This window comes from Sitophilus oryzae, unplaced genomic scaffold (assembly GCF_002938485.1).
Source record: "Sitophilus oryzae breed Bouriz unplaced genomic scaffold, Soryzae_2.0 scaffold_907_pilon_pilon, whole genome shotgun sequence".
Taxonomy (NCBI): Eukaryota; Metazoa; Arthropoda; class Insecta; order Coleoptera; family Curculionidae; genus Sitophilus; species Sitophilus oryzae.
In genome coordinates this window covers 1,465,130-1,492,499 of record NW_022147536.1, presented here as the reverse complement: position 1 = coordinate 1,492,499, position 27,370 = coordinate 1,465,130, and the positions used below count along the sequence as shown (strand labels likewise).

Sequence of the window (27,370 nt, the reverse complement as noted above, 5' to 3'; positions counted from 1 at the left end):
TTTGGGATAAAGCTGCTTATAAATACTAGAACCATGATAATGTTGTCTTTGTCTCTGTTATGTTTTGTACAATTTCGTACAAATTAAGGCTGTATTCCGTTGCAAAACCAGGCGAACCAGACCGGTAACCAGACCGGTAAAGAGCGGTTCTGAAAAACATCGGTTTGATACGGAACGGTTTGGTAAAATACTGGAAACGTCAAATGTTGACGTTTTCTAAATTTCAATACCTCTATTATAAAATTTATCCTTTATGCATTTTTAATGTACCTATTCTCTGCTTTTACGTTTGCTTCTTCTTTTCAATGGAGTTTAATATTGAAAAGTACTTTATTAATAAACTGTTAAACTCGTTAGACAGCTCAAGTGAAGATTTACAGGTCCAATATTAAAACAGATCAATAATAAATAAACAAATCTAATCAATATTTATAATATTTATATTTTTATAGCTTACAAAACATTCACGATTACTTGTCTTGTTTTTCATGTTTTCTTTAAATGTTTCTGACTTTAAGAAACAATGGCTGCATGATAAATTTAAATGGTACTAAAAAGTCATTCTATTCAGTTAATGCAATTTATTTACCTTTACTGCCTACCTCCATTGCTTTTGGATGTAAATACAAAATATTACAAATTTTAGAAATTAAATGACAATTTCACTCGAACTTCCAATATTTGCTTGATTTCTGTCACATAAATGACATTGATTGACTAACAAAACCAGAAAAACCAGCCTTCTCGCGCTGGTTAGTTTGGTGACAGTTATAACCGAATTTTTCAGGAACCGTGTTCCGTAATAAGAAAACTTTCAGAAAACCGCCGCGTTCAATAAACCCGACGTCGGGTACCAACGTCGGTTCGACCGCCTGACGACCCGTATTTGCACCTAAATGGGGAATACAGATTCGGGTCGCCTCGACGTCGGTATCTGACCTAATAGGGAATGTAATTCTACCAATTACCAACGTCATATTACGTTAGATTTTAGTCACTTAAACTTCGTCGCTAAGCACTTACGTTACTTTTGGTTTCATATTCGCTACCAAGAATACATAAAACCTAACCAAACTACCTAATTACAAATGGATTCATAATAACTCCTCGAATATAACTATAAGTGCCTACCTAATTTCATATTATAATAATTCTGAATCATTAATCCAGGCATCAGTTTTGTCAACGGAAGTCACTTTTTTGATATATCTGATTAAAATACTCCGGAAAACAACGAGCGCCTTCAAAATTAGGTAGATCTATGAAATAAAAATATCTATAAAAAAGTAACTCGCAAAATATTTTTTTTTATTTTCTAGCTGGTTTAATCATAAAACTGTATTGTGGTTCCCCCCAAAATCAACCTTATCAATATTATTCTACTAGAAATCGGAATGTGAATATAAATTTTAAAAACAAAAAACGATTTTAAAATGGCTGACAATCGGATACTTGTTAAGAATGGCGGATTTCTGTGTCCGACTTAACATGAACTACCAATATACCAATTCCGACTGGGTCTCCAACATTAATCGTCTCACACGACCGAAGTCTTCAAACCGGACGACCGGCAATCGTATTATGACGTATATAATTCCAACGTACACCACATTCACTTTTTTTTTGTGGATTTGTGGAACTATATTTTAGTTTTTGTTTTCTCCTTAAAAAAATGGGCAGCCACTTTTTTAAGATAGTATATATACAAAATTTAAAAGAATTGGAACCAGTACCTCACATGTGGGAGGAGGATGGGGTCTGCTGGTTTCCTAAGCTTAAAAATGAAATTAAGATGCACCAGTGTAATGCAGCATCTCTTCCGGATAAAAAACATTCGTGGGTGGAGGCAAGATATCACTACAATTATTATTATTTTGCAAAAGCCTCAACCTCTTTTTGTAAAATGTAGATGAATGTCTAAATGCCTTTTTAGTGTTTTTTTAGGCATAATAAAATAAAATTATGTTTGTTTACAAAAACTTTTTATTAGGTTATGCTCATGATGTTCATTAGGCCGCAAATGCTACTTAATGGGTTGTATTTACGGACGTAAATAGAGATACGTAAATTAGGTTATAAATATGAACATAAAATACAACAAAATATAATTGGACGTTACTTTAGGGATTATCAGTGAGACGTATTCTATTCGGACAACGGGTAGACGTCGGGCTAGTTCAAGTATATGTACGTCGTGCAAGCCAACGTGGGAACGACGTTGGGAAATTAATAAAAATGGTACGTTGTTATTGTGTACGTCGACAGATCGTTGGATTTACCGACTCGGATCCAACGACGTCGCTTTTAATAGAAAAGCGACGCCGACGTCACCGGTCGTATCACCAGCACCCGACCTAAATTTGCACAAAGTCTGACGTCGCTTCAGGTCAGATTTAGTTCGAAGTCAGATAGATGCTACTTGGGCGGTAGAAACGGAACATAAAACCATAACCAAGGTAAGCAACGGAATGCACCCTAAATGAAACTATGAAAGAGAGAAAACTCAGAAGACTAAAAAATATATAATAAAATATGTAGCTTTCTACTAATACATGGTAGCAGAATTATTAGAATAGTCCTATGTCTAAGTATAGCTTATCCAGAAGAAAAATATATGACATTTATCGTAGTTGTCAATTTATTGCAAAAATTTTAAGTACTTGTTTGTCATGTTTTGTGTATCGTCTGCGAAAGTCATATATCTTTTGGTCGGAGAGACTATTACAATAAACAATCTGGATATCTTTAAAAAAAACTTTGAAAAAAGGCGTGGTAATCAAATATATAAAATAAAAATGACTAAAGCCTAAAAAGTGACCTCCAAATTTTACGTAAAACAGAAAAAGTATGTATAAATGTATAATGATCAGTCTTACCTAACATGAATGAGTATTAAAATATTCAAAATGGAATTAGGTAAATTAATTTTTAATAATTACTCTAAGCGTAAGTCTGCATTCTCCATTGACCACCACACCTAAAACAATAAAATATTTGAAATTAAAAGAATTTAGGACTTTCTTTTCTAATTTTTTTTATTCGCTGCTCAATTCTTACTTTCAAGTTAAAGAAAAGCTTTATGCTCAAACTGATGGTTTACCGATGGGATCCTCGCTCTCTTCAGTGATAGCTAATATACAGGGTGGTCCGAACTGTATTCCGGAAACTCCGGCAACATATTTTGCAGATAGAAATAAGTAAAAAAGTTCGTATAAATGTATGACCTAAAATGCTTAGTTTCGGAGATACAGGGTGTAGAAGTTTCATTTTTATTTCGATTTTTTTCAAATAATTTCTGAAGTAACGTCAATATTTGGATGAAAATTGGTGTCTTGGAGGTTTTTGACATGAGAAATTTGATTTTGATGTCAATATGACTCCTGCTAATAGAGGGCGCCACCTACATATTTTTTAACTGGTTTGAAGAGTAATAACTTTTCGTCTGTATCTGTATAAAACTACTGAGTGAAAAAATACACATTTACGACGTTTTACGCGAAAAAGGTCTCTTGGTAAAAATAGCTACGAGTAATGGTTTTCGAGATATTTGGAAAGGAAATTATCAATACCTGTCATCATTGACATAAATTAAACATGTTGACTAAATAGTTATTAGACTCAAATCATAAATTTGAAATGTTTTTGTGCCAAATGTTCAACAGAAACTGTTTTATCATCATTTTTTGCAGAAAAATTTATCATTAATTAAAAAAAATAATAATTTCCCCAATTTATTATTTCAGTGAAATAACTATCTACTCAACCGTGTTTATTTTTCTTTAATAATGACATGTATTTACTATTTCCATTCTAAATATCTTAAGAACGGTTGCTCGTAGCGATTTTTACAACGAGATATTTTTTACGTAAAAAATCACAGAGGTGTATATTTTTTTGCTCGGTAGTTTTATACAGGTACGGCCAAAAAGTTATTACGCTTAGAAACAGTTAGAATACACGTAGGTGGCGCCCTCTACTAGTAAGAGTCATACTGAATCAAAATCAAATTTCTCATGTCAAAAAACTCCCAGACACCAATTTTCGTCCAAATATTAACGTTATTTCAGAAATTATTCAGAAAAAATCGAAATAAAAATGAAACTTCTACACCCTGTATCTCTGAAACTAAGCATTTTAGGACATACATTTATACGAACTTTTTTACTTATTTTTATCTGCAGAATATACTGTCGAAGTTTCCGGAATACAATTCGGACCCGCCTGTATACAGGGTGTCCCGATATTCCTTGGATATAGAAGAACTACTACGTATTTTTGGAATCAAGATAAATTCATTGGACACAATTTACCTCTAAACAAAGGTGCTTATTTGTCCGCTACAGGGCAACAAACTTTAAAAAAATAACACATTTTTTCTGATATTTTAAGAACCGTTATTCCGATTTGAATGAGATTTGGGTGCCTATGTTTTGCTATGTGCTTTAACATTTGACTTTCACAAAAATCAGGAAAAAGTACGAGAAGGGTAAAAACTACCCCCACCCCTACATAAATTTTAATATAAATATTTTCCAACTCAACCGACGACCGATTTTTTTTTCATAAAACGCTGTATGTGTTTCTCTTAATATTCTGTATGTTAATACATCTGAGATAAGTTTAAAAGGGTTTTATTGGAAAATATCCAAATTTTTATCGATTACAATATTTTGTATGGTATACCGATTGTTAACTGGATGGTTACTTATTGGGGAACAGAATGGCAACACTGCCTACATTCCAAATGAGTACTAAGCTAAGCTGCCGACTCGTCCCGTCGCATCGTCTCTCGACGAGCGGGCCGAGGTTGCCTTATTTCAACCATACAGCTCTTGCCGCGAGTAATAAACAAATTAACAATCTGAATATTGTATGGTACCTATGTAAATGATTGAAACAACAATTTTCGGTTACGGGAGGCGCTAGATTAGCACAAATTGGCGATCTACATTTCTTTTCTATCTATGATCATAATAAAATAAGGAACGAAACTTTTTTAGAAACGAAGATTTTGTTTAAAATCGCCAAAGCTCTAGTATCTTAATCATTAGCGCAAAATGCAGAGTAAATCTATAATATATGTAGATCTAGAAAAGAAAATAATATAGTGATATGTACTTACTGGCATGATCGAATCCATCTTTGGTCCCAAGCCCTGATAGCCGCCGTCCTGGTCACCGGGGTAGTACCAGCAGATCCCCCACACCGGACGCACTGTTTCACCACCCGCGGCGTTTTACCCAAGTACAAATGCCTAATTGAGTCGACGGTTTGGCTTGATGATAAGTCAGCTGAATTGACCAGTACTTCTGGATCGTTATTAAATTCCAACTAAAATTAATTTAAATAATAGTATATTATTCAACGAGCATATAATGGTTGCTGCTATTCACGCGGATGAAGTTTATGCATAGATCATCCAAGTGAATAACAGTGAACGAACTAGTTCCAATGAACTATTCCGACCCCGGAATGAAAGGATCTAGTTCCTGGTTTCTCAAAGAACTAGTTCCTAAGGACCTGTTCCGGGATTGAGACTGTGACCGATATAGAATAATATGCGACGGCGATGGATCGGCTAGCGCGCGTAGCCCGATGGTAGGCAGGAGTGGGGAGTGCCAGCCGTACGTTATCGGATCCGGACCTAGAGGAACTAAACTAAATAAAAGACTAGTTTACGTACGAACGGATCGGGCCAGCGCGATCGATGCTAGGCAGGAGTGGGGAGTGCCAGCCGTATGCCGTATGTTATCGGATCCGGACCTAAAGGAACTAGAGGAACTAAATAAAAGACTAGTTTACGTATGGATCAGCCAGCGCGATTGATGCTAGGCAGGCGTGGGGAGTGCCAGCCGTATGTTATCCGATCCGGACATAGAGGAACTATTAAAAGACTGTTCACGGGAATCTAGTCAGTCGGCAGATCCGAGATATAATACAAGGCGACGACGATGGATTCGGCCTTGTCTATTGCCACAGCCGGCGCGGCGTAATTACCACAGAAAATTGTCGTGGATACTGTTTTTGATTTTTAGTTTGTTTTTTAAATATTTTATGGGAATGTTTCACTTTAGGTTCCTAAAATTAAGAAATATCTTATAAAACGAAGTAGATATTCTGAATTTTTAGACAAAAACAAAAAGCTTGAAGTGAGGAAAAATGCAATTTTTCGTAAAATTTTTGTAATATTTGCTCCAATTGATTTGTGATATAGTTTTTTAAATTCTAATTTGAGTTTTTTTATTATTTTTATCTGCAATAAAACTTACCTATATGTTTTTAACATACACAATTACACGTCTCGTTATATCTCCGTACATTATAAAAATTATATAGATCATACTGTGAATAGTTCTGACTAACAACGAAAGGCATTAGCAAGGGGGATGTCAATGTTAGTCGGGAACTATTGTGAACTAAAGACCTAGTTCAAGGAACTATTCCTCTGGAGGAACTAGTTCCTCCAAAGGAACTAGAATTCTCACCTCTATAACTAGAATTCTCTCTTTATAAAGTATAATATTCTACTCGCATATAATAATTATATGCGAGCAGAATACTATACTTTATCCAGGACTATCAGATAAATCAATTTAGATAATATTAATATAAGTTTTTTTTGAATTTTTAAAAAACAACTTTTGAAACCTCCCATAGACGAATGCAAAAAATAACACTGAAAACTTCAAATTTTTAAATCGAATTTTAGAATGCAAAAAGTGACATTTAAAACTTCAAATTTTTAAATCGAATTTTAGAGTGAAAAATGAGGGAATTTTAACATTGTTCCTTCATAAGGGTCTTTAATAATTTGTTTACATGGCGAGATATTATAAGAGAATGATTAAGGAGCAAAAAATATTTTATATTTATCACGTGACAAGAAAAACAATTTTTGAAACACCCCATAGATGAATGCAAAAAGTGACAATGAAAACTTCAAATAGCTCGTTTGTAGTTTGAATCGAGATATACGTGGAAGTGGTGAATAACAAGACCATTATTCACTAGTGAATAATGAATATTATTATTATTTCATAAACTCATGTATAATAATTAAATTATAGACGATTCGTGGATAAAATATTATATATTATAGAGCAGACGGTCTTTTGTATATTAGTTAAAGTTTCCTTTTTGCATGAATCTTATTTGAAAAATATTGATAAAAGTAACTATATAATAAAAATGTACCTGAATAGGAAGGGTAACTTGTACCAACTGTGGTGAAGCTAAAACTACTCTGTTATTGATGGGTAGCATTGGTTGGACTTGAACTTGGCTGGGTAACAAACAACATTCGTCTGTAGATACAAGAAAAATAGATAAATAATATATCATATTAAAAATGCTGACATAGGAAAATAGCTAGTAGTATAACTTAATATTTATTATTAACTGATTATCATAAATGTATAAAGAAAGTTACTAATAGCGTTATTATTATAAACTGAAACTTACCAACAAGAGCATCATCAGGTTCATTGACGTTCAATACTAGACGGCTAAGTAACCTGCAATCAATATTATTTGTTATTTCTAATACATAAAAAATGATCACTTTATCAATAAACTTGAACTGCTTGACGAATTTAACAGCTCATTTAAAAAGTATCTTTCAACATTACACTCCATTGAAATAAGGTTTATTAAAGATGAGTTAAGCTTGATTTTCATGCATCCGTTGTCCGACGATATGATATGATATGAAGTTTATTTGTTGAATTTAAAGGCTTCGATTGGTTAGAAAATTACAGTTTTTAAATTTATTGCATTTTCATGCCTCCGTTCATCGGATATATGATTTGCTTGTGATTGGTGTCATTTTATATTTTCATTTCCATAACGATTCCGCTGTTTTACTTATAGTATAAGAGCTAATAGCAATGTTTTCGAGAGAGAATTTTAAGAAAGCTTGAGTGGAACTCTGTAATTAAATAGCGATCGGTAGCGATGAAGAATACTGACCTTGGCCGTAGAAACTAAACGGCAAGCAACAGAATTCTTCATCGCTACCGATCGCTATTTAGTTACAGAGTTACACCCCTGGTTCTTTAATGTATGTTTTGCCATACTCTGCTGAACAGCCTCTGGCTGCCGGTAGACGTTGCGTTCACTATTGAGCATCATATCTGTATTCAACATCTGTTCACTACTGCGCATCATACATTTAACTAGGACAAACAAACGTAACTAGCAGGGACGGGAAAGTGAAATAGCAAAAGCGGTTCCACCGTTTCCAGGGAAATTTCAAATAATATAGTTCCAGCCTCAGGCGCTAGGTGGTAGTGCAATTAATTTTTAGGTTAAGAAGTTGCTACTAGTTATTGCCAGATGGCGTTAAATCAGAAGTTTTTTGTAGTTTCCACAGTTTCCAATGGCTATTGTCATACTATTGCGCCAATCATAATATCATCAAATGATTATCAAAACGTTTTTCAAACTAAAATTTGTTATATGTGTTTTAATTAGACAATTTTTTTGTTTGTGGCTCTAAAAATATAATGTAAGTCTTTTATTTTGCCATCATTTAAGTACCTATTTATATTTACTCCATTTACAAAACTTAGGGCGTATTACGTTGGTTATGTTTTATTATATAAAAATATAAACGATGTTTAAATATTTGATTTGACAAGAAAATCTACAAAATAAAATACTTATTTTTTGTAAACACTTCTGCGTTAAACTTAAACGGACACTGCTTGTCAGAAGTTATGTTTACAGTTATACAAATTTGCTTAACAAAGAAAAAAATGCTTAACGTTTCGGAAAGTTTATTTCTTTCCGTCGTCGGAAGCAAAAAAAAATACAAAAAATAAAGAAAAAAACTATTTAAAATATTTAAATTCAACTATTCGAGAACACTTTACTTTTTTAAAACAGATCCCAAGTAGCATTTGGACGTTATCTAACGTCGGGTATACGTCGCGTTCAATAACCAACGTCGGTTCGACCGCCTGACGACCCTTATTTGCACCTAAATGGGGAATACAGATTCGGGTCGCCTCGACGTCGGTATCTGACCTAATAGGGAATGTAATTCTACCAATTACCAACGTCATATTACGTTGGATTTTAGTCACTTAAAATTCGTCGCTAAGCACTTACGTTACGTTTGGTTTCATATTCGCTACCAAAAATACATAAAAAACCTAACCAAACTACCTAATTACAAATGGATTCATAATCACTCCTCGAATATAACTATAAGTGCCTATTTAATTTCATATTATAATAATTCTGAATCATTAATCCAGACATCAGTTTTGTCAACGGAAGTCACTTTCTTGATATATCTGATTAAAATACTCCGGAAAACAACGAGCGCCTTCAAAATTAGGTAGATTTATGATATAAAAATGTCTATAAAAAAGTAACTCGCAAAATATTTTTTTAATTTTCTAGCTGGCTTAATCATAAAACTGTACTGAGGTTCCCCCCAAACTCAACCTTATCAATATTATTCTACTATTTTAAAAATACTAAATTTTAAAAACAAAAAACGATTTTAAAATGGCTGACAATCGGATACGTGTTAAGAATGGCGGATTTCTGTGTCCGACTTAATATGAACTACCAATATACCAATTCCAACCGGGTCTCCAACATTAGTCGTCTCACACGACCGAAGTCATCAAACCGGACGACCGGCAATCGTATTATGACGTATATAATTCCAACTAGTGATGGGAATAATCGAATTATTTTTACCATCGAATAATTAGTAATAATTCATATTACACAATCGAATTAATAATTCGAATTATTTAGTAGTATTATAAATTTAACCTAATAATAAATTCGTCCCAGCTAGTGCTCGTCTAGGGGCTATTTTAAACAAATCTGAACCATTGCAATACCTATATTCTATCACTGAATAAAAAATAAAAAAAAAATTCTTTATTCAATGTATTCTATTAACTGTGCCGAAGCCGTTTAATAAATTAAACCATAATTTAAAGTTTTAAATTTAAAAGTGCCGAGTTTATAGTTGTTTCAATTCCTATTGAAAACCTCATATCTAAAATAAAAGCTTCTTCTAAAACGATATAAGTATGTCCTTGTTTACGTGCGGTTCGTATTTCTTTTTATTTTTTCAATTGCAATCAATAATAATTATTTAGATAAAAGAAGAAAATTAATTTTAGTGTTCGGCAGGTGTTCGGTGAAATTTGGGTGAGATGGAAATGACCCAAATAATAGTCGTTCTGAACGAAATGAAAATTTTCACTTAAACTGATTTATTCCTACGTGGTATAGGAAATAACAATGATTTCTGGATTTTTCTATATCGGATCGTTCCTTTCTTTGTCGATTCCCTTTATAAACCAGTTTAAGTGAAAATTTTCAGTTCATTCAGAACGAAAGAATACTACTACTACTACTATTACTACTAACACTAATTCCAACGTACGCTACGTAACCTCACTTTGCGTTTTGCGTATCAATGATTTGTGGATTTGTGCAACTATATTTTAGTTTTTGTTTTCTCGTTAAAAAAATGGGCAGCCACTTTTTTAAGCCTAACCTCACATGTCGGAGAAGGATGGGGTCTGCTGGTATCCTAAGCTAAAAAAATAAATTAAGATGCACCAGTGTAATGCAGCATCTCTTCCGGATAAAAAGCATTTACGGGTGGAGGCAAGACATCACTACTATTATTATTTTGCAAAAGCCTCGACCTCTTTCTGTAAAATGTAGATGAATGTCTAAATGCCTTTTTAGTGTTTTTTAGGCATAATAAAAAATTTAAATTTGTTTACAAAAACTTTTTATTAGGTTATGTTCGTGATGTTCATTAGGTCGCAAATGCTACTTAATGGGGTATTTACGGACCTAAATAGAGATACGTAAATTAGGTTATAAATATGAACATAAAATACAACAAAATATAATTGGACGTTAGTTTAGGGATTATCAGTGAGACGTATCCTATTCGGACAACGGGTAGACGTCGGGCTAGTTCAAGTACATGTACGTCGTGCAAGCCAACGTGGGAACGACGTTGGGAAATTAATAAAAATGGTACGTTGTTATTTTGTACGTCGACAGATCGTTGGATTTACCGACTCGGATCCAACGACGTCGCTTTTAATAAGTCCCAATCGAAAGCGACGTCACAGGTGGTGTCACGAGCACCCGACCCGCTTCAGGTCAGATTTAGTTCGAAGTCAGATAGATGCTACTTGGGATACGTCTACAAGAAACCGTTGACGCTCTGTTAAAATGACATTATATCAAGTTAAACTTCAAAATTAACAATTACTACTTGATAACAATTACTTAATAATGTAAAACCAAAAAGCCCCAAAATTTCTGTATGATTATTTTTAAATTTTACGTATGTTATGTTTATTTATGCTATGTTCTTTAAAATCAAAAACAACGCAGAAAAGTTTACAAAAAATAACTATTTTATTTTGTAGATTTTCTTGCAGTGCAGTGGCCATACCCATGGCTCCCATGGCCAGTGGGCAGTACACATAAAGGATTTTTTTGGAGAGATGAATCCGCCACATAGGTATAGACATTTTTTATGAAAATCTAGCTTAAGTATATATGATCGAGGCTTGAAACTTACTGAACAATATGAACTGATTTCAGACATATGTACCTTAAAACGGATATTAGATCAATGATGATGATGTAACGTTGAATGACCGTTGTACACACTATATTTAAAAGTCCTTTCATAATATACTACCACAGAATATCTAGCTACGCAACAGAAAAATACTCGAAATGAAAGAGCAAAAATTGCATAAATAAAATACTAGATGGCGCGACAATATCATAATCAGAATATAATTGGAAATTTTCACTTTTCGGTTTTAGATCGCCGGCACGTCGACAGCCTTGAAGGTCGGCTAAATATGCACAGTTGCCAGATTCAAAAAGACTTTAATTGGCACCCCATTCTTTTTCTGGTGTATAATAATTTCTTTCTATTCTTCGTTTCTTGTCAGATACACTTACATTAATTATTCGTTTGGCTTTTAAAATAGTTTTAAGTTTAAGTACATATTATTAGAAAACATATGCTCACAAAATACATTTTTAATATATTATGTAATACACTACTTTATTATGTTAACTAAGAAAATAACTTTAATTACCTTTAAAATTGATAATATACAGGGCCATTGATAGTGATATTTATTAATGCTGTAACCTTAGTAATGAAATATACATTTAATAATAATGGAAATAATTTATTAAAATGCAGTATAAAAAATGTTAATTGACTAAAAAAATACTATAATAACAAATTTCTTCTGTTTGCCACGTTATTTATATTGACCTCTAGGTAGATTTTAAAAAGTGACACAGGTACAATTAATAATATATTAGTTCGGCATAAAAGTTGCTGTCACGACATCGTATAATAAATTAAAATTCGTAAAATAAACTAAAATTATTAATTAAACAAATCTTTATAAAGAAACGCAAGTATACCAAATTTTGGCCCAGTCGAACTCCAGGAAATGATATCATAATATTGTACTACATTATGGTACCACCCGATATGCTTCATAATATTGCAATGTCACCGAAGATCCGTAATATACCAAATTTAAGCACAATCGAACGTCAGGAAATGGTATCGTAATATGGCACTATGGGTAGGTACCACTTTATATGCATCATAGTACCATCATATTACAATGTCATCGAAGATACGTAGTATACCAAGTTTAAGCCCAATCGAACGCCCGGAAATGGTATCATAATATGGTACTGCATTATGGTACCTCTTGATATGCTTCATGGTACCATAATATTGCAATGTCATCAAAAATACGCAAGTATAATCAAATATGAGCCCAATTGATCGTCAGGAAGTGGTATCATAATATGGTACTATAGAAGATACCACTTTATATGCATTATAGTACCATCATACTACAGTGTCACCGAACATACGTAGCATACAAAGTTTAAGCCCAATTAATCGAACGCCAGGAAATGGTGTCGTAATATGGTACTACATTATGGTACCCCTTGATATGCTTCATGGTACCATAATGTTGCAATGTCATAAAAATACGCAAGTATAATCAAATATGAGCTTAATCGAACGTCAGGAAGTGGTATCATAATACGGTACTATAGAAGGTACCACATGCATCAAAGTACCATCATATTATTACAATGTCACCGAACACACGTAGTATACAAAGTTTAAGACCAATCAAACGCCAGGAAATGGTATCGTAATATGGTACTACATTATGGTTCCTCTTGATGTACTTCATGGTACCATAATATTGTAATGTCATCAAAAATATGCAAGTATAATCAAATATGAGCCCAATCGAACGTCAGGAAGTGGTATCGTAATATGGTACTATATTAAGGTACCACTTTATATGTATCATAGTACCACCATATTACAATGTCACCGAAGATACTTACTAAACCAAGTATAAGTCCAATCCTTTGAATAAGAAGACTAAGGAAGGAGCATAATGCTATCCATGTATTCATGCATGGTGGGCCGAAAAGGCACCATAAAAGCTCTCTAGGGTGGGGATCCTTGACAGTTCTGTTTGACGATTCATTTGACACATTTGATTTTTGAAATTTTGTGGATTTGTCAGTCTTTATGGAGCTTATTTTATGTTATTTATTATTTATTCTACTACTGATAGTTGTATAAAGGTAGTAAATCTAGATGGAAATTGTGGCAGAACTTAAATTAACAGTGACACTATCGCGATTTATCGAAAAAGACTCTAAAATAGTTGGTTGTGTAGCGTGCGGTAGATCTCGGCAAAATTGAGTGAAATAATGGAACAACTTTTCGCTAGTAAGTGACTATATAATATACATACGTGTAGTAAACCGATCATTTATGAAATTCACTTAAATTAACTAAATTATATATTTTTCTTGCATTTTAGCTTTTATTTATTACTTGTCAAAGATTAGATGTCAAAGAATTTAGATACGTTAATTTGACTTACCTGCTTCAGTAGCGTATCGGATGTTTGTGTTAATAAATACTTATTATAACTTATCTATTTTTATTAGAATTATATATTTTTATAACAATTTTAATAACTACCAACATTTATTCACAACGTAAAATAAAACAACAAATTATTGAGTCTACCCCACGTCTACCCTACATCATAGTTTTACATTTTTTAAATAAAATTAGAATGACACTGATAAACCGGAATTTAGTAATAGTAATTAAGTCGGCCATATTTGAGGCCCATCGCGGTGTACCTAAGATTTTTGATATGCTCCTTCCTTAGTCTTCTTATTCAAAGGTCCAATCGAACGCCAGGAAATTCAATTACAATCAAACGTCACAAAGTGATTGTAATTCAGCTCGTAAGATTTAACTCCAACTAACATGGCAAGTTAAATACCTAAACGTTTGAAAAAAGACCTCTGATCTATTTAATATGTTTAAATGATGTAGCAAATTTGAAGGTAGGCTTTATAAGGAAGTATTACAATATGAATTACACAATGGCAACACTGCATAAAATTCTTTTAAATTTCGTTTGTAGAAAACTGTTTTCTTTTCAATTTATCGCCCTCTATTATGTAGTAGCGAAACTAATAATGATAATAATAGCTCCCGTATATAGCGTTTAACGCCTTGGGAGTAGGAAGGTACAGCTTGCCATACTAGAGCCGTTCGGTATAGAAGGAAGGTAATGTGGCTAGCACTACGCTTCAACCGCCTATTATTACCTAAGGATTGTGAATCCCAAGTACTCATTTAAAGCTGAGTCGACCTAGGTACCCAAACTATTTTTATTTTAATAAAAATTGTCGGCTGTTGAAATGCCGGGTGTGGGAATCGAACCCACTACCTTCAGGTTGGTAGACGAGAGCCTGTACCTCTACGTCACCGGGCACCGTAGCGAAACTACCGCATTAAAATATCTGATTGGAGATAGGCTTTAAAAGCCTGTCTCCTTTTGATACCTACGATTTTATACGTGTAACGAGGCTTCTGTTGCGTAGCTAGATAATTATAATCTGTGATATTACTTAAAAAATACTAACCTGAACAATAACGCCAAAACATCCAGATTGGCATCGGAGCGAATAAATACGGGCAAACACGCAGGTCTCAGCAATCCCCATATCCTGATCAGTACCAGCAACTCCCTCAGCATATTCAGCGCTTTCACGTCTTTGATCAGTTCGTAAAATTTCCCTATCGAAGGTCTGCTTTCTGGAACTTTGACCAGAAGGTTTAGGGCTAAATCAGCTACCCACTGGATAAGTTGTTGAAGACTTTGGAGAGTTGACGGTTCCACTGTGAATTCTTTGGCTTCCAGGTGCATTAATACTTTGTCTACGTCTGCCTGACCTTCGGCTTCAGCTGGAACAAAGTGTAAAAAAGGTTCTAGAGAGATATAAGTAGATTTGATTTCAACTAGTTTAAAACACTTTCAAGAAACTCTTTTATACTCTAACTGTTTTTTTTCTCAGGTAAGATTTCGTCAGACGATGACAGAAGAAAAGCAGATGACGTGCCATACCAATCTATTTATTTTACTAAAAAAAAATTCTAATATTTTTTAAGTTAGCTATGGATGGGTTTAAATCTTAGATCTTATAAACTTCGTGGATAAAGCTATGATATATTACACACGACTTTGTTTACGGGACTTTCACATGCATTTTTCTATTTATTTCTTTCTAGAACAAGATTATCGTATAAATCTATCTTTCCCTCTGCGTACGCTACTGAGCATGCGCAGAACGATATTAGACGTAAATGCTAACTTGGAGCGTTTTTTTCGCTGCTTTGACAACAATTACTAAAAATATAGACCACTAAAAATTTTCAATCAAGATATAACTGATACGTGTATTTATTATTTTGAAAATATTTGTCATATTATTTCCAATATACTTTTTATATATATTTTAAACAAAAATTAAATCATATAACGATAAATTCTTTTTTAAAAATGTTTTAAAATACTACTTTGAAAAATAGCAATGATGAATGGGCAACACATAGAAATCAGTAACCAGGGAAACGTTAAAATATGTTTTGACATTGAAAAGTCAAAATATATTTTAATAAAATAATTTAATTAATGTCACATTTTGTGCTTTTTGTATACTGTTTGACTCGTGATAATAAAGAGTTAATTTGGAATTCCGACGAGGTATTTAAAAAAAAAGGTTTAAATATTAATCCGTCATGAGTCGTCTCTTGTTGTTTCTAACCAGTTTTATTGGTTTATTTCAGAAATGATCGTATTTCAATTTTATTGGTTTGACGGAACGATGAATGACAAACGGACGCCGATCAGTATGAACTCGCCTTTAGATTTTTGAGGCTTGTCAAAGTCTTGCCAAAATAGGTTATAATTTTGTGCCAACTTATGTCAAATACCCTGCGTTTTGGAAGATGATGCATTTTGATTCGTGTTATTATGTGTGTTTTGTCGTTTGAAGTCAAGTGGAGGAAAAATCGAGGAAAAATTAATTGTAGACCCAGAGTACAGTTTATAGTTAAACTCGCTGCCCAGGCAGAAAGTGTTAATACACCAATAAAGTTACCATCAATAAAGTTTGTATACCATCTCGTTGTAGATAAGTGCATCTTGTATATGGTACAAGGATCATACTAATCATATACTAAAAACTGTAGTAGCTGTAAAATATCGACATCACACGATAAGTAAATAATGGATTTTAGTACTGCAGAAAAATAATGTCAAAAGGTACTGGTTTAAACATATTAAGATTAAAGTTATTTAATCAACCTTTAAGGTATAAAATTTGGCAAGTGTTATTATTAATAAAATAGTTTGTTTTATTTATGTTGTTTTATTTATTCCTGTGGAATAATACAAATGTGTATTTGTACATAAGTTATAATGATAAATATATGCGGGAAGTTTCTTGAAGCTTGAAAGTAAGAAATAGTTCTTTTTTATATTTTTTTCGTATGTGGTGTTTTGCTCTTGTTTTTTTTGTATTAACATATACCGTTTTTTTTAAATAAAATAACTCGATTACATTTTTTCAGTTTTATACAGTTTTTTTCACAATATTTTGAAGTAATCGCACTTATCAGTCAAATTTTAAATATATTAATTTGCTATGCGTTCCAGTTGTACCAACTTATTTCTTTGTAAAATGAAATAAACTACTTTGAAATTAAAATGACAGACACATCTATCACTGTCAAAGGATCTTGTCGTTGGATAGACTATAGACTATCACACCTTGGTTGAAGGTTGGGTCTTGAGGATGAATTTTAAAGTTTGTAGAACTGAGGCATTATAGGCTCTTGCGGCAGTAGTGGATGATGGGACCACCACAAGTAGTTAGTAAAATACAATACCATACAATATTTCAATATTATTTGTGTTTTTGCTTACTTGATAGTGAATCCGCTGGACTCTTTTCGTGACTGGTCATTTCGCTGGGCCTAAGAAGGCTTTTGAAGGCCGTGGAAATGCTGTGCAGCATCAGAAAACTGGTAAGATCATTTGCTTTCGATTGACCATTAGAGCTTAACCTAAAATGGTGTATATTTTATGTTACATTAAAGCCATTAAAGAGAAGGGAAGATTTCGACAGATCACACTCAAAAATTAGCAGAAAAAAATAAATTTACTTTTGTAGTAAATTGTTTTTTTAGGGTTCCGTACCTAAAGGGTAAAAAACGAGAACCCTATTACTAAGACTTCGCTGTCCGTCCGTCCGTCCGGCCGTCTGTCACAAAGGTCTATCTTATGAACCGTTATAGCTAGACAGTTGAAATTTTTACAGAAAATGTATCTATATGTTGCCGTTATAAGAACAAATACTAAAAACAGAATTAAATAAATGTTTATAAATAAAAAAGTACTTTCACTAAACATTATCTTTTAAGTAAGAATTTTACATAGAATCTTTCAAGTCCTCGGTGGCCGCGTGGTTTAAAGCGTTAGGACTTTACGCTGCTATGACGTTGGAGCCGTAGTAAGGCAGGTTCGAATCCTAGTCAAGGCGACTTTTTTTTAATCGTTTTTTTTAATTTTTACATATTTTTACATATTTATTTTTACTTTTTACATACTTATTATTGATTTATACAATTTTTAGTAATGTGTTTCTTCATTTTTTTTAAATTACTTATGCGCGCATTCAAAATTTCAACGAAATCGGAAAAAAAGTTTATAATAATATAGTGTATAATGTTGTATATACAGGGTGTCCCAGAAATGAGTGCAGATATTTTAAGGGGTGGTAGATCTGGTCAAAATAAACATATCTTCTCTTTACCATTTTTAAAATAAATTGAAAATAACCGAGTTATTTAACTTCGAAAATTTAAAAAAATAATCGCAACATTTTGAGAACCGCCGGCAGATATCGCCAACTACATCCAATTACCCGGATCAAGCCCGGATTTCAGTTAATTCGACGCACTGTGTTGCCATAGGGACAAGAAAATATATGTTAAAATTAAGTCATAAAATCACAACACCTGAGGAGTTTGAAGAGATGCATTACATTTTTAAGATTGTGATATTATTACATAAAATAAATTAAAAGTTAAATGTTTAATAATGTGTTAAAAAATGTGTTAAAAAAGTTAAATTAAAAAACTTACCCAACATTAAAAAAGATAGAGACAGATCGATGTAACTATGACAGTTCTCTTTTTCGATATACACTTAACTAAAATACACTTCACTGTGCTGCTTTACTTGTACTAAACTAAATTGTAAAAAACTAATAAACTTGTAAAAAAACTAATAATAACTTCTAAAATAACAGTCCCCGTTTTTAACACATTATTTTCATATAGGCCTCATCACAATTTGAACCACTGATTTACAAAACACGTTGAAAAGCACACATTACTTTGAATACCTTTCTGAATGAATAAATGTTGAGAATTATTGTCTCTTACCGTCACTTTCCTAACTACTTTCAATCTAAGAAAATACATGTTTCACTCAACAATTTTAAATACGTATTTTGTTTTTTCGCTATTTTTTCTATGTATTTCAACAATTCCATGGACAGCCCAACCGTCGCCTCGGCCGTCGGCCAAGAGAGCGGCGCATCACTGGTAACAGCTCCTTTGTCGCGCCGCCGTGTCGAGCTTGCGTCATGCGAGGTTGCCGTAGTTTCAACAATTTCAAATTATTCTCTGTTTTATTTTTAAAATTTAATACGAATTTGATTGCTTCGAATGTCTTGAATTTGAAATTGTTGTAACTACGGCAACGTTGCTTAACATCGTCGTCTGACGCAAGCCCGCCACGACCAGCGACTCAAAGGACCAGTTCACACGCGGCAGTTCTTGGCTGACGGTTAGGCTGTCGATGGAATTGTCGAAATACATCGAAAAAATAGCGAAAAAAACAAAATACGTTGTCAATAATTGTTGAGTGAAACATGTATTTTCTTAGATTGAAAGTAGTTCGTAAAGTGGCGATAAGAGACAATAATTCTCAACATTTATTCATTCAGAAAGGTATTCAAAGTAATGTGCGCTTTTCAAGGTGTTTTGTAAAACAGTGGTTCAAATAAAACAGAGAGACATGAAAGAAAACAAACAAAACAAAAATGAATCGATTATTCGTTGGGCGGTTTTCTAAATTTCTTGAATCGAATTCTAAATTACGATAAACATTTTAGGAATTTCTTTTTGTGACCTGATTGTGAATAATATGAATCATTTTATTAAATTTATTCCAAAATAAAGTTATTTTGCAGCATAACAAAGATTTTCGTAAACGTCATAAACGTAATGTTTTAGTTAATTTTCGGTAGTTTTTGTTAAGTTTTCATTGAAAGGGTAAGTACTAAAAATAATTAATGTGTTTTTTCTATAATTATTAATAATGAGCACTGATAAAAGATTAAATTTAATATTCCTAATTTTTTGAGTAGAAATTTGTCTATGAATTTATAAATGTAGAACTATGTTCCGCCGAACTATGCAGAATGTGGATAACATAGGAGGTTGCAACACTGCAAGGTTTAGATACACCGTAGGGAAATCTCAGGTAAATAAACAAGTGGCACTAAAAAGTTTTTTCAAATTTCCCGGAAAATATCAAGAAAAATTTTAAATTTTCAACATTTTTTTTTCGCAAAAAAAACCTCATAGGCGTGTTTCTGGGGTTGAACTATACTACCAGTTAAAATATTTGCACTTATTTCTGGGACACCCTGTATAATGAATGGTATGGAACCCTTCGTGCGCGAGTCTGACTCGCACTTGACCAATTTATTTGCTAATTTTTGTTCTACTGTAGTTGGGAAGACTATATACAGACCTGGGCCATGCTACATTATCGGTAGTCTAGATTTTAATGTATAAGATAATGAAGGAAATACCCTAATAGAAGCTGAAACATATTAAAAAGACACCAAGTAAGTGGGATAATATATTTTCATTAATATAGTAACAATTAATTAATTACTTATTTTGCTAGAGTTTTAATATCCCAAATAAAACTTTACATTCTATTGGTGTATATAAATCTTAGTTCAATTTTTACTGCTATATAGCTAATAATATAACTTCTTTGTGTCTTGGTCAATCAATGGGTTATTACCCATTAAAGTATACACCCCCCTGTAGAATTAAACATAGAAATACATTACCTGTATAGCGACGTTTTGATGCACAAAAACTGAACGTAGTAGAATTGTTGTATGAACTGTGGCTGTCTGTTGAAGACGTCTGTTAGTCTATCACAAATCATGTCGATCATGTTGGGTTTTATGACCAATAATAGATCCAACCAGTCAAAACCGCCAATTAAACAATACTAGAAAATAAGGTTATTACAGGACTTTTTAGCAGTTATCAATTTTCATACAGGGTGTTTCAAAAAATATCCATCTCTCTAGGGGAGATTCCTCACGTAAAAGAAATACTTGCTTTGTTTCGTAGTTACAGGGGGGGTCAAAATGTTTATTTTTTCCCATATTATTAGAATTTTATTCCAAGTGCTTTTAGCGATTTGAATGAAATTTTGAGGGTAAACGGTTTTGACAGATTTACCAGGCACGTGTTTTTGTGTTACCATTGGAATATTTTGCTAAAAAGAAAACTGTGCGCCACTGACTTTTTTTCTCTTGTTAGCACAGTTGTGTAGGCCGTTTAATGCCGATTCAAAGTTGCCTCTTGATATTTTGTCGATTTTAGTGGTCCTTTATAGTTTTTTTTGTAATTATACGTTATCTCAATTAACTTTATATTTTTTCTTTAATTTGCTGTAGCGTAGCACTGAACAACAGTGTTAAAATCTTTGATAAAATTTAATAACAAAATATATTAAATTTAAAGAAGGCGTCCATTTTGCTCAAAGAGACCTGGTTTAAATTAAGAAAGAACTTTGAGTCTTTTCTACTTCTTTCTTAAAATATATTTAATAAATAATTTTTTATTTTAATTTTATTAATTGTGGCGCAAACACGTTTTTTTAGAAAAATATTCCAGTGATAACCCATATGCACGTCCCTGGTGAATCTGTCGACACTTTTTTGGTAATAAAATATTTAACACTTATAGGAAGTTTTACCCACAACATTTCATTTGAATCGCTAAAAGCACTTGGAAGAAAATTATAATAAATTGAAAAAAATGAATTAATAATTATTATTTAATCCCCTGTAGCTAAAAAACAAAGCAGAATCAGTCCTATGTTTATATAAAAAATAATCCTTATTTATACGCGAGTAATCTCCCCACCAGAGATGGCACATGTTTTTTGAAACACCCTGTATAATATAGTCTACAATAATAATATAGTTTGTAATATACAGGGTGGTCCGAATTGTATTCCGGAAACTTCAGCAGCATTATTCTGTAGATAAAAATAAGTAGAAAGGTTCTTATAAATGAATGTCCTAAAATGCTTGGATTCGGAGATACAGGGTGTAGAAGTTTAATTTTTATTTCGATTTTGTCCAAATGATTTCTGAAGTGACGTCAATATTTGGATGAAAATTGGTGTCTGGGTGTTTTTTGACATGAGAAATAGATATTAACCAGTTCGTTTTAAAAATATTCTACCAGATTCATATTTGACATAAAACATATGTTTACCGCTGGGTAACGGTGAATACCGAAGGTATAATTTTCGTAAACGCCTAATGATATGTATTTGTTAAGGTTAAAGTCCGATGTCCGGTTAATGTCGACATAACATGTTAATGTTTGGGTTAGGTTATGTTTTTGGTTGTTTTGTTGTGTGTTATTTTCGAGATTAACCGGGTAATATCGACGTTAACCGGACATCGGACCTTAACCGTAACATATTGTAATGTTTTTAGTTCGTTACATGTCTTTGATTATGATATATGATGTCTGGCGTATCATCACCGGATTCCCTATCGTTCAGGCCGGATAATTTATTTGACGAATTTTTACGTTCTGTAGTCCACAACCCTGTTATCGTTTGACACAATCCTGTTATCGCTCTGTGGAGGCGCTGTCAACATCGCTTCTGTCAACTCTCTGTGCTGTCGACTGACTTTTGCTTTTAGCGCTCTGTAGCCTAACCTAACCATCCCGGCTTTTAGAAATGGTGATTATTTAAATCTTGCTGTATAATCTGAATCAGCTGCTATTTCAAAGCAACAGGTAAAGATGAAATATTATCCTTTTAGATTCGATATTATTACTGCATATTTTTAGGGTAGAGTTTTGGATGTCCCAACTTAACTTGTATTTGTATTTTGCTGGCACGTTGGCGTCCCTCCAGTATGTCACATGGAAGAAAGGACATGTTCTTTATTATTTAGGGAGCCCTCGGAAGTAATTCGAGGTAGGTTCATTTTGTTTATTAGACCTTGTTTGATTTTAAACAAGAGTTTCGTATTTTTAGGGTCCAAGGTACGGACTATTTACAAGGTACGGGCATTATCCAAGGTCCTAGTAGTATCCAAGGTACGGGTAGTGTTCCCATATGGCCACAGTATGGATACAGCGTAAGCCCCGTGCTGCTTCGCTCCCATTTCTAAGCCTAGTCAGTAGCTACGGCTGTATTGATTCATGGTGTCCTCATTCTGGCCTCTTTTGTTGTTTTGGCCAACAGGATCGCCGACAGACAGTAGAGAGATATGAGCCTACCTCACGCTGCTACTCTTCGAAACAGGATTGCCTCAAGAACAGCTAAGTGTAGATTTAGGTTCAGATTTTCAGTCGATTTTCAGTCTTAACTTAATAACGTACATTTTAAATAATATCGTACAGACTATATTTAGTGGTTAGATTATTAAGAACATTTATGTCGATTTAGTAGTTACAATATGATTTAGATTTTAGGTTTCATTAGATTACGCCTTGTAATAGTATTTAACCACTATAATAATTATTAAAATTGTACAATGCTATTTACCATCAGAATTCATCATGAATAAATATAGCCATTAGTTTTAAGTAATATACAGCTGTGTTTTCTTTCTCTGTACATGCCTGGCGCCCAATATCTGTATTTTTTTGTTTATTGTTATTGATTGGTTTTCTCTCTAGTGAAAAACCTTACCCACGACTGCTCTCCGATGAAAATCTGCCGTTCGCAGTGGTAATGTTTATAAAAAAAACGCTACAATATTTTTACCAAGAGACCTTTTTTACGTAAAAAAAGTCGTAAATGTATATTTTTTTAAACAGTAGTTTTATACCGGGTGCGTCTCGAAAGTGGCTCACCCCTATAACTTTTTTATTTTTTCAGATAAAGTAACGAGGTTTGGTATCTTAGTATATGACATGAATTAGGATTGATTGACGTATTCAATTGTTTTTGGTCACTTCTAGTTTCACCGGAAATTACTACAACTTTTGATTATTAAATGGCACTCTCGGTATTTTTGTACTTTATTCGATAGAAAATGAAATTCTGAATAGAATGACATATTATATGTCAACTTTTGACATTCTCGCTTAATAAAAAATTGCATTTTAAATTTCAATCTAGAGTGCCATGGCTAGGTTCAAAACACTAATTCTTAATCAAGGAGCCTTAGAAAAATAGATTGGATTGTCTAATGTTTTTAGTGTCTTGTCCTGACCAGTTAGAAAATGCTCAAATAGTATTTTTAATCATATCTTATTTTTTTCAAATGGAACGAGGGTGGCTCATTAGCATATTTGGAAAAAGCATTTTTTTACGAATAATTTGATACCACACACTTGGTATTTCGATTAAAATTTTCGTTAGGAACCGAAAGCTATAATCTCAAATAAACCATATGAGTGAATGTCAAAAGTTGACATGTGATATGTCATTCTATCCAGAGTGTTATTTTCTATCGAATAAAGTGAAAAAATACCGAGAGTGCCATTTAAAAATCAAAAGTTGTAGTCATTTCCGGTGAAACAGGAAGTGACCGAAAACAATTGAATACGGCAATCAATCCTAATTTATGTCATATACTAACATACCAAATCTCGTTTTTTTTAACTGAAAAAATAAAAAAGTTATAGGGGTGAGCCACTTTTGAGACGCACCCGGTATAAGGTACGGACGAAAAGTTATTATCCTTCAAACCAGTTAAAAAATATATAGGTGGCGCCCTCTACAAGCAGGAGTTATATTGACATCAAAATCAAATTTATCATGCCAAAAAACTCCCAGACACCAATTTTCATCCAAATATTGATGTTACTTCATAAATTATTTGGAACAAATAGAAATAAAAATGAAACTTCTACACCCTGTATTTCCGAAACTAAGCATTTTAGGGCATACATTCATACGAACTTTTTTTCTTATTTTTATCTGCAGAATAACCAAAGTTTTCAGGAATACAGTTCGGACCACCCTGTATAGTCTACAAATAGGTACTTACCTCTAACACTGTAATGCAATAGGGCACACTCAGAGCAGAATTTTCAATTTGGGGCGGCAATTTGAACAGGTGCAACCCGTCGTCCGAATCCATTATCAGCAAGACATTGCCCAGCCAAGACATGTCGATACTGGCTATTTTCGTAGACAGCTTTTGACTCTTGGCCATGGGTTCGTCGTGGTACCTCGAAGTAGTCAAGGAAGTACTGACGATGGGTTTAAGCGTGTCCCGGAACAGACAATGGACAGTGTTGTCCGAGAAAGTAACCACTATGTAGCCGCTGGAAATATTATTGATGAGGCTGAGTTTACTTGTGGCTAGGGATGTGACTCTGCTGCTGTATTGGAAGTGACATTGGTACTGCCACACCTACAAATATAAGATTTAAATACAGAGTGACACACTGCTTCAAGAAAATCTCCGCCGGTGCTGCCACCATTGGAGAATATCCTAAACAAATAGTTTGTAAAAATGCAAAAAAAATAAAAAAGTAAATATTTTGACTTAACAAAGTTTTGACTTTTCCACTAATTATACTTCAAAATTTACGAGGAATGTCATTTTGATTTTGGCCTTTGATTATCACCTCTCAAGAAAAATTTTAGTTAGAAATCAAAAGTTAATTGTTTTATAGGCTAAATATTATGCTTTCCTATGGATACAACAGACTACCGCAAGCTGTTGCTAGGATATTTTATTAATTTTAATTGTGTTTTTTAAGCATTGTGAATGATCGTAAACTATAAAGTATAAAGTGTAATTGAAACTATGTACTGATTTATTCCACTAATTGGAAGGTTCTGAATGAAGTTTAACACAGCGAAAATGTCAAAAGTTGACATATGATTGTTATTCTATTCATAGTGTCATTTTCTACTGAATAAAGTAAAAACATACCAATGATACCATTTAAAAATCAAAAGTTGTAGTTCTTTCCAGGTAAACAGGAAGCGACCGAAAACAACTGAATACGTCAACCAACCATAATTTATGTCATATACTGACATACCAGATTTGTTTTTTTTTATATGAAAAAATAAAAAAGGTATAGGGGGTGAGTCACTTTTGAGACGAACCCGGTATATTTCCTTACATTTTGTAATATTGGGTATAATATAATAAATAAACCTATTTATTTGAGGTGCTGTATTTATTGTATAAAATTTCATACTTACCACAGTTGTGTAAAATTGAGAAGTCTCTGAATTTCCAAAAGATTTGTGCACAGGCAAAGCTTTCTCCCTTAATTCCCACACTTGCAAACAACTTTGATTCTCACTATTCGCTGCAACAACCAAGGAATCTGCATCCTCACGCATAATCCATTTGACATGGTTAATAGTACATTTCTTATCTTTTACCACTTGTTCTACAAGAAAAAAAAAATAACCGTAATAAGCAAAAATAAAAACATTTTACTAAAGGTTCTTACTAAGAGCTTCTTTAGGGGCCTCAAATAAAAAGAAACTCAACAACGATTCACTAGTAATAACGCATTTTTCATCTAATTTCTTTACAGATACTTTATAGCACTGTACTGGCATAGAAGGATCTCCACTACTCACAGCAATTAAGAAATGACCATCTAAAAAAGAGAATCTTTTATATTATCATAAATAACAGACAAATTATAACTTACTTTTGCCATAACAAATATCAGCAGTTTTAATAAATATCCTCGTAGGTCCAAGACTTTCAGTTGCCATAACCATGGGACTCTGACTGGTAGTTTGCGGTAATAAAATAGCTGCCAACATTCCAGTGGTGGTCAGTAAAAGAGCCCCTGTAGCAGGCCTTCCACCAAACTGCTTTACAGAACAGGCAAATTTTACATGTTGGTATCTTTCAATATAGGAAGGAGTGTCCTTTTTCTCGGGGTTTAAACACACTTTTTTCCCTGGATGGAAAAATGCAGCTGAAAGAATGTGTTCCCCTTGTAAAGGGACTTGCAGTAATAGACTCCAGTCATTTAAAATATGATCCTTAGTTGTATAGATTCGAACGCAACCATTCTCGTCACCGATAAGTAACAATTCCCCAGTGAAATCCCACTGTAATACTGTTACTGGAGAAGGATTACAGAGTATTCTACAACAATAGAAAAACAGACAATTTACTCATTACCATCAAATGATTATAAACTTACTTGTGAATTTGCCATGGGCTATTCAGGTCGGCTACATAAACATTAGAACTGAAGAAAGCAGAATTAGTCTCTTCTAAATCACTTTGAGTACTAAATGCTATAACATTAGTACAGGATATTGAGCATATAATTGACTTTTCAAATCTGGAATAACATGGAACTCTAAATTTCGATAATATTGAATACTGTACAAACTTTACCTGTTGAAAATGTTAATTCTGCTGGAGTTAAATTTATTCGGACGTTTGGAGATCGAAAATATATGATCCATAATAAATTGATTTTTATAATTGCTCAAGTTTCATTAAACTACACGTTTGAGCCACTCTGTTAGTTAGAAATTTACTTTAATTATTAATAAAATGTTTACAAAAATACAAATAACCTATGCAAATAACAAACTTGTCAAAAATTAAT

General features: G+C 33.0%; 1 protein-coding gene across 1 annotated transcript; it reads right to left on the bottom strand.

Annotated features, from left to right (window-relative positions):
- Positions 1 to 2,361: 2,361 nt before the first annotated feature.
- Positions 2,362 to 27,354, bottom strand: LOC115890665 (mediator of RNA polymerase II transcription subunit 16). Its single transcript, XM_030910961.1, has 13 exons — positions 27,154 to 27,354; positions 26,954 to 27,097; positions 26,447 to 26,895; positions 26,240 to 26,392; positions 25,983 to 26,176; positions 24,808 to 25,176; positions 20,611 to 20,777; positions 17,379 to 17,518; positions 15,034 to 15,355; positions 7,462 to 7,514; positions 7,195 to 7,304; positions 5,123 to 5,331; positions 2,362 to 2,977 (listed from the first exon to the last, which is right to left on the bottom strand). The coding sequence occupies exons 1-13, from the start codon at positions 27,222 to 27,224 to the stop codon at positions 2,941 to 2,943; spliced, it is 2,418 nt and encodes an 805-aa protein (XP_030766821.1). The 5' UTR covers positions 27,225 to 27,354; the 3' UTR covers positions 2,362 to 2,940.
- Between the last annotated feature and the right edge of the window lie 16 nt (positions 27,355 to 27,370).

Bases quoted from the DNA above. Each gene is read 5' to 3' on its own strand.
- LOC115890665 (XM_030910961.1), bottom strand. From the start codon at position 27,224: ATGGATCATATATTTTCGATCTCCAAACGTCCGAATAAATTTAACTCC. The intron at 15,356-17,378 runs GTAAGCAAAAAC...ACTTTGTTCCAG, and splicing joins TCCAGCGGATTCACTATCAA to CTGAAGCCGAAGGTCAGGCA. The intron at 7,515-15,033 runs GTTAGTATTTTT...TATTGATTGCAG, and splicing joins GTTTTGGCGTTATTGTTCAG to GTTACTTAGCCGTCTAGTAT.